This window comes from Nannospalax galili, unplaced genomic scaffold (genome assembly GCF_000622305.1).
Source record: "Nannospalax galili isolate Female #2095 unplaced genomic scaffold, S.galili_v1.0 scaffold1646, whole genome shotgun sequence".
Taxonomy (NCBI): domain Eukaryota; kingdom Metazoa; phylum Chordata; class Mammalia; order Rodentia; family Spalacidae; genus Nannospalax; species Nannospalax galili.
The window spans coordinates 363,721-372,466 of record NW_008354415.1 but is presented as its reverse complement, the minus strand read 5'-3'; the positions used below and the strand labels follow the sequence as shown (position 1 = coordinate 372,466).

At 43.4% G+C, this 8,746-nt stretch overlaps 1 protein-coding gene across 4 annotated transcripts in view; it reads right to left on the bottom strand.

Annotated features, from left to right (window-relative positions):
* The window catches only part of LOC103748842 (guanylate-binding protein 4-like), a 20,675-nt gene extending 16,083 nt beyond the window's left edge, over window positions 1-4,592 (bottom strand). Inside the window, exons 1-3 of one of the 4 annotated variants that reach the window (XM_029555270.1) lie at window positions 4,194-4,592; window positions 3,936-4,085; window positions 1,757-1,952 (exon numbers count right to left, since the gene is read on the bottom strand). In XM_029555270.1, coding sequence (XP_029411130.1) covers window positions 1,757-1,928 — 172 coding nt within the window. In that variant the 5' untranslated portion in view covers window positions 1,929-1,952; window positions 3,936-4,085; window positions 4,194-4,592. The other 3 variants (XM_029555271.1, XM_008851631.3, XM_029555272.1) reach the window with 3 other exon arrangements.
* Between the last annotated feature and the right edge of the window lie 4,154 nt (window positions 4,593-8,746).

Genomic DNA, 8,746 nt, shown 5'->3' with positions numbered 1-8,746 from the left:
AATGAAACTATGGATACATGTGGTACTTACAGGAAGTCTATATGTTTCTAATAAGCAAAACAAGCCACCCAAGAATACATACACCATAATTTCCTTTAAATAAACTTCAAAAAAAAAAAAGAGACCACACTAAGTTGTTGATTTACATGCATAATAGACAATAGGATAATTTTTAAGAAGCAAGAATTGGGGGTTGGGGAGATGGTTCGAACCCTGAGTAAGAGAACTTGCTGCAAGAGCATGAGGAACTGATTCTGCATCCCTGGCACCCAAGTAAACACCCAGCAGGAACACATGAGCACCGGGAGCCCACAACTGTCCGGACGGACACAGAAGGATCATTAGGACTTGCTGGCTGCCAGCCTTGCTCCAAGTTCAATGAGAGACGCTGACTCAAGGCAGTAAGAGGAAAGTAAAGAGCAGGACACCCAATGTCCTCCTGTAGTCTGTACACATGCATGGGGTACACATACCTGCACACATATGTACACATAACATACACACACACATACACACATACACACGAAGTGTGCCGTATAAATGAAGGTGTTGGTGAACTTTATGGAGTGTGTGAGAGGGAGCGATTCGGGCCCTTCAGTGTCAGTAAGTTTTATTTCTTTGTCTGGATAGTAACAATATGATGTTCACTTCATGTGCTTTAACTAGTGTCAATATTTTCTCCATGTACACTGGGTGTTACATACTACAGACATCTAGAGTAAGGAAGGGGTAATAATTCATGGAAGATTTGCTATTGTGTATTAGGTTGGTTTCAGAAAGACAAATGCCACGTTTTCTCTCAATTTGGGGTCCTATACGCTATACAGATGCATAACAGCATATAGGTAGAGTTCACACGAAAGTGGAAGTGAAGTCTAGGGCAGCACGGGGATAACCTGGGGGTGAGGTGTGAGAAAGGGGAGACGGAAAGAGCGTTAGGGAGATGTGCTCAAAGCACAGTGCATACATGCATGAAAATGGCCTTATGGAATCCAATATAATAAAATAACAGAATAACTTGTTCAAAGGATTTGCCATTGAATAGCAAAAACAAGACAGCAACAAAACAAAAAAACAGAACAATATAGAACATAACCCCTCAAGATGTATGGTCACCCAGTTCGGATGTGGAATGTATGGGTAGCCTGCATCCTTCAGCCCATCTGTATTTTAAAAAATGTTTTATTTGTTATTTTTATTTTGTGTGTATGAGTGTATTGCCTGCATGGATGCAAGTACACCCATGTTGTGCAATGCCTGCGGAGGTCAGAAGAGGGCATTAGAGTCCCTGTAGCTGGAGTTACAGATGGTTGTTACCCGCCATGTGAGTGCTGGGAATCAAACTCTGGTCCTCTGCAAGAGCAGCCAATGCTCTTAACCTCTGAGTCATATCTCTAGCCCCCCACCATATTTTTTTAAATGATGCATGAAACTATGTTCATGTTCTACTTGGAAGGTGCACATGGCTTATGTGCAGGAGGAAGAAAGGGAGCATGTGGTGGCATTCAGCTGCTGAGCAGGTGAGAGTCTAAGGCATCAAGAGGAATATTGGGCTGTCTTTTCAGAAAGTTGGGGGACTACGGATATACAAAGCATTGTGATTTTTCGCATAGGTTAGGAGTTATAAATTTGATGAATGAGAGATTTTCTTCAGTGGAGGGATGAAGGTTTTCCTTACGATGACCCTAGAAAGGTGTGATCAGCTCACACTGTCCCTACTCCAAGCAGATGGCCCCTATCCCAGAAGGACACTCACCATGGTTTTGTCCTGCAAGACGATTCATGAGGTAGGACTTTCCTGTGCGATATAGGCCAACGATGACCACCACCACCAAGGGCTGAGAAATCTTGTCGAGAATCTGTATGGCTTCAGGATTCACTGCCAGCTGCTCCTTCCTGTTTTCTACTAGACAAATGGGTGCCTTCATGATGGATTCAGATGCCACGGCAGCCTGTAACTCAGAACAGTCAGTGAAATCTGTGACCTTCAGGTCATCTTTCCTGGTTATTCAAGGCAGACACACATCAGCTTTTATTCTGTGTGTGTAGCATGTATATGAACTTTCTACACTTTGTATACTTCCAAAGCAAATAATTAGGTTAACATTTCAGACTGGTATCTCATGTTCAATAGCTCATGATTCTTATAAGAATTATGTGCTGTGTGATAAGATTTTTAAAAAATTTTTTGAGCTTTTGTACATTTCATACAACGGTTCTTAATCAAATTTAGACCCCTCCCCCATCCATGACCCCGCAACCCTCACCAGAACTCATGTGTTCTGCCACACATCTTAAGTCCTATCCACTCAAGCATTTGTACCCAGATGTCTTTCAGTGCAGATTCATCCACTGGAGTCTAGTCAGTCTATCTAGAGATATAAGTAAGGCCTATTCTCCGTCACCTAGTAGTAATGTCTCCATTAGTTCTCAGTCTAGGGCCAGCCTGCCACCTATTTCTCTTGCTCCACTCTGGGCCCTTGTCTGATTGAGTTGGCATGGGTCTTATGTTCAGTGCCACCACTGCCACAAGTTCACATGTGGTGGCTCATGCTGGTAGGATACGCTGAAGAGGCAGAGGCAGGAGGATCTGGAGTTTGAGGGCAGCTGATTAGGTGTTTTTGTTTGTTTGTTTGTTTGTGGGTTTTTTGTCAAATGACACAAACTAGAGTCAACTGGGAAGAGAGAACTTCAGTTGAGGCTTGTGGCCATGTCTATGAGGCTTTTTGTTGATTGCTGGTTGGTGTTGGAGGCCCCAACCAACTGTGGGAGGTACCATCCCTGAGCAGGTGGGTCTGGTCAGTATAAAAAATGGTAGCTGAGCAAGGCAGAGGATTCAAACCAATAAGCAGCTTTCTTCTTGGGTATCTGCTTCAGTTCCTGACTCCAAGGTTCCTGTCTTGGCTTCCCTTGATGATGGCTAGCTGTAAGATGTAATAAATACTTTCCTCCCCAAGTTGGTTTGGTCAATTGTTTTATCACAGCAACAGAAAGTAACCAGGACAAACTATAAAATCACATTGCCTGGCCTTTCAAAGAACACAATGAGAAAAGCAAAATACTGATGTCCAGGCCCTGAGAGCCTCAGTTTTTGGAGCAAGTGGAGGCAAAATGCACACATAAAGTTGGAAAAGGTAAGAAAAGTTTTCAGGGATTCTAAAAGAATTTGAAGAACTTGAATTCATTCTGTGACTGCTTATTGAGACGCATGTCAGAGTGTTAGATGTCAATTTTCAAAAAGTAAGAACAAAATAGGTGTAAATCCCTGCTTCCTAGATCTCTATTCCAGGGGGACAGATCATAAAGCAGAGAAGATGGATGGATGCATGGATGCATGGATGCATGGATGCATGGATGCATGGATGATAGGGCAATGCTAAATTCTTAGAAGAAAATTGGCAAAGAATGGGGTAAGGACCTCGGGGTTTGAATTCAGATACAGTCAGTGACAGTCTCCACCACATGGCAAAATGAAGCTTCTGGGTCACTTTGATAAGGACAGATGTCTGAAGTCAGGAAAGCATTCAGGGCAGAAGGAAGCAGGCTGGGAGAAGGTACCCCAACAGACCGCCTCAGCAGGGCTCCTGGATTTGTCTGCTTGGTCTTAAACAGAACTTCTTTCCCAAATTATCGCACTCTCCGGTGGGATGCACTCACTTCCCATTCCCCCAAGCAGGGCTCTTAGTTGCAGTGAGAGGTTAAAGATCCCAGAGGAGCAGCACACCCCTGCGTTTCCTGGGGCGCTCTGCAGCCTCACAGTGTGTCTGCTCTAGAGTCTCTAAGACCTGTGCTCAGGGGTCCAGAGGGACCACACTCCATAGAGTCAACTTGCCGGGTCCGCAGGTTGCCCTCACTCGCCCACCAATGTGAATCCGCAGCCACAGAGTGTACGCAGATATGGTTCGCTGAGAGAGAAACGTGTGGGGGCGACTCACCTGGCTCAGCTCGGGGTCTGCAGTCAGCGGGCAAATTCTCAGCAGCCTCGGGTCACTGTGCTTTCTCCTGCTCCCAGTGCCTTGGAACAGCCACTGTTCTTAGAAGCTGCTCATCAACAGCGGTCCAAACACATGTTGAAACGGAGAGACCTGAAACTGAAACTACACTGTTTCCTGAAGAAGAAGAAAAAAAAAGTTTGCGAACTGAGCTGAGTGGAAGGAATTCCCGGGTTTCCTCCGTACTTTCTGAGGAGAGACCTGAAACTGAAACTACACTGTTTCCTGAAGAAGAAGAAAAAAAAGTTTGCGAACTGAGCTGAGTGGGAGGAATTCCCGGGTTTCCTCCGTACTTTCTGGGGTTGCTATACACGTTTCGCAGATTGAGCTCAGGTGCTCTGTCTACCCTGCCACCCAGTAAATCAGATAAGAATAAGTCATGCGCGGTGGCTCACATCTGGAATTTCAGCACTGAGGTTGAGGCAGGAGAACTGCCACGAGTTCCAAGACTGCTTAAGTACAGTGTGAGACTGCCTAAAAAAGAAAAAGATACACGAATTACAAATCAGATAAACTTATTTTGCCCCACATGAGTCCTGGGACCCTTGGCACTCCCCCGCCCACCACCACGTTTTCTTGTGAGTTCTCAGTCCTCTGGAAACTCAATGCAAAGACTTGCTAATGAGTGTGATGGGAACCAGCAAGCGCCTAAGGTAGGGTCTGTGGGTCATGGGTGGGCCCCGAGACAAGCTCAGCTCGGGTGGGAGAAGCTCAGATGGGAGAAAACTGCACTGCACGAGAAAGAGAGAGAGAGAGAGAGAGAGAGAGAGAGAGAGAGAGAGAATGAATTACTCATTTGAACCATTTGTCAGAGGTTGCTCAATTTTTTCATTTATTTTTATTGTTACAATGGATTTTTGTTTGTTGATGCTGTTTTAAGAGACAGGGTCACCTGTAACCCATGCTGTCCTCCTACTTCAAGCTGTCCTTCTTCTTCCTGTGCAGCAGAGATTGGATGGATGCTCTTGAACTCCAGATCCTCTGCCTCCACTTTCCACATACGGGGATTGGAGGTGTGTGTCACCATGTGTAGTTTTATAAGGTATGGGAGACCTAACCTAGGGCTTTGTGCATAAAAGGCAAGGACTCTACCAGCTGAGTTGCATCCCAACACCTTTAAGAATTTTTAAAATATGTGCATTAATACTGGATTTTGTTGTTAGGAACTGTCTACTCCGTCCAAGGCTTCTTCAGTCCCATTAAAAAGGGAGAAAAGTTATGGGAGAATGACAGGTGTTTCTTTCCAGAAATCACTTTCCACAATTGCTGCTGAAGAAGACTAAGGTGGACCCACACTAGAGCACCCCACTCTGTCGGTGGTGCTCCAAGAGCCAAGGCTATGCAAGATCTGACTGCTATTCAGTGCTCTGAATCCTTTAGCCCATTAGCTCTAGACAGCTACATCAGCCTGTGAATTTCCTCCTCCTTCCCCTCCATACACTGGGAAAATAATTTCTCAGATGGGGCAGGAGAGAGCCACAGTGACACAGCCCAACCCCAGGCTGTGGGTCCTACTAAGTTTCTCTACTGGGGCCACCTTTCCTCCACTTTTCCTGTATTTTCCAGGGTGTAAAAGAAATCGAAACTGCAGCTATGACCTGACATGAACTTGCTTTATTTAGGCGTTCAAAGCTGAATCCTCAAGCCAATCCTGGGTATTTTAGGCTTCTTCTAACATCAAACAATACTAGTCTTCCGTTTCTTAAAAATGCTTGTCTGCAAAGGAATGCAACCGAGTAGAGTACATACGATGTGGCTCCACTCTTATAAGGATTATAAATAGGCAAAAAAAAAAAAAAATCTCTAATACTAAAACTTCATAAAACACTACATCTCCACTATCTAATGCAATTTGGTGGACTTTGTGAAATCACTGGACAGCTTAACTCTGACCCTGAGGCCAGCACAGGAAAAAAGCTCAGATCTGGAAGTAAAGGTTTACACCTGTAATTCCAGTACCTGGGAAGCTAAAGGAGGAGGATCACTGCAGTTCAAGGTCAGTCTTGGCCACACAGTGAGTTCCAAGCCAGCTTAGGCAGCAGAGTGAGACCCTGTCTCAAACTCTCCACCTCCCCCCAAAGATGTATATAATAAAGGCTCAGCCCCTAACACTGCTTATGGAGCCAGTGGGGCTTGGACTTTTTGACCCTAATTAGAGAACAGCTGTCCAGGAATCACCAGCTCTGCCAGCCTCTTCTCATTCCCTCTGCAACTCTCTCAGCCTGCCAGCTTCATGTTTTGGCAAATAAAGAGCAACAATGTTATCCCCAGATTTTGTAAGAAAAGAAATTCCAGTACCCAGTTCAGGGTACATAATGAAACTTTGTTTCACTTTATAAATGAGATTAAAACTGAAAGCAAAGCAAGTCTGTTTTGAAATAGCAACAGTGTTCAGAAATAGCTGCCTCTTTTTCTGATCAATAAAATCTATTGCTTATGTCAGGCAATCAAAATACTGTTCAAAGGTTAATTGAATCCTTTTGCATTCCTACCTATACATTGAAATTTTACCCAGTGTGAATCACTGAATTTCAAGTATATTTAACATGAGTTGATTTTTTACAGAGGTCGGGGAGGTGGAAACAGAGTCTCATGTAGCTGAGGCTGGTCTCAAACTTGCTATATAGCTGAGGCTGACCTTGAGCTTTTGATCCTCTTGCCTCTACTTCTTAACAGTTAGAATTATAGGCATGTGACACCATGACCAACTTAAGTTTTTGAAATATATTTGTAAGCCAGTAATGCAAAAACTTTACAAAAATAAATATTCTAAAATCCTCAGAGTTCTTATCTCACTGATGGACTAATATTTTTTCTTACATTTTAAAATCTATTTTTAGTGTTTATGTGCACTAAAGTGCACCTGTGGAGGTCAGAGGACAACTTACAGAAGTCAGTTCTCTCTTCTACCATGTGGGTCTTGAGGATTGAATTCATGTCGTCAGGCTTGGGGTAGGTGCCTTTACCTGCAGGGCCATTTCTAAAACCCAAATGGCCTTTATCTTGTTGTTTTTCTTACTGTAAATTTCACTGAATATGAATTGTTTGTAATCATATAGGAATATATGTTCATAACAATAGTGTGTTTTTCATTTAAAAGGGAAACAATTCATTTCAAGAGAATTCCTTTGTATGTATTAAGTATTGCTTTTCAACTTGTCATTTACTTGTTAGACGGTGCTGGCTCCAAGAGTTCCGTGGTTCTTGGCAAGAGTGCTGTTTGACAAAGTTCCAGCCGAAAGCCGATGGCCGCTGCTCTTTTGGTGGACATCCCTTCCCCAGTTACTCCTGGGTTTTGTAATTTGTATAACCTTCTCTTCTTTAAGTGGTCTGATAACCAACTCTGATGATGGAATGGGAAACTAAACCTGGGAAATCTCTGCCTTTAGCAGAATTATCATGTTACTGAAACAAAATGAAAGTAATAAGATAAACGACTTCCTCCTATGACTATGATCTTGTTTGGACCTGCATTTGTGATTAATAATGAGGCCTGGTTTCCTCCCAAAGGAAAAGATAGCATGCAATAGATGCCCTGCTGCCTTTTACAGGAGTTTATGATTTTAACCCTAAACGAGGAACTATTGAGACTAAAGTTTGGTATAAGGAAAAACTACTTGGCTTAGGGAAACTCCTTCTTAGATAGAAAGATTAGCTAAGTCAGTAAAAAGCTAGTTTGGAAGAATCAACCTTAGAGTTGGTGACTACCAGAGGACCCTGGTTTCTGAATTAATAGCAAAACCAGTGTTACTTGGCATCAGAGTGGATAGAAATGGTAATCAGTGGGGTTTGGAGTAAGGTGGGCTAGAGGGAGCAGGACTCAATACCCTTAAAGAAACAAGGCATGAGGATTGACAGGCTCAGTCACTCATGACAGCTGTGCCCTGTTCCAGGGCCACAACTTTCTGTTCTCTTCCCTACTCCAGAGGGGATACTGACCCAAATATCACATTATGACCAGAGTTCCTGTTGTAGAACTTCACTGTCCCATTCCCACTCTTTCACATACAGGCAACTTTCCTGGTGTTCTTGTTGCAATGAAGACATGTGTATGTGATACTATGTGACATGGGGATTTTCTCACTCTAACCATAAACTTGATGTCAAATTCTTGGCTCTGAGAAGTAAGCCTCCCCGATATTTAACCACTGGGCCTCCAAATGTTACTAAAGGAGCCCAAACATCTGCCAATGGGCCACCGCTTCCTCAGCCCAAGAGGCTATGAAAAAACAAGGTGAAGCATTAGAGAGCTTTTGCAGGTATCAGGGGACAGAGTGAAAGAGAATCCATAGTGGTTCAAGAGGCCAAGAGTAGTCAGTGCAATAAAGTCTTAATCCCAGGGGGATTCTAGGTCAGTCTGATTTCTTAAAGAAATTTGGGTATAATCCTTCAAGACCAGGGAATATTATATAAGCTTCATGAAAAGAAATTCTGAAACAAAGGAGAAAGCTGGATCACCATGCTAAGACCTCAAGCAAACAACAGACAAGCAAGTCAAATCAGGAGTGATTCCACCATGGTATAGACAGGTTTAGCTCATGGTGGACAGGTGCTGAGAACTTGGGCCTGGCTGATCATCCTACTTGGTTGATATGGGGAGGAGTTCCTGAAGAGAATTTATGGAATAAGATCAATAAAACTCAGGACAAGAATTCTAAAACAGAATCAGTGGGGCAAATTTTCCAAGTAGCACTGTTTATTTGGAGGAAGCAGTGGAGTCTTAAGAATGTGTCTGTTAATCTTATTCTGATCAT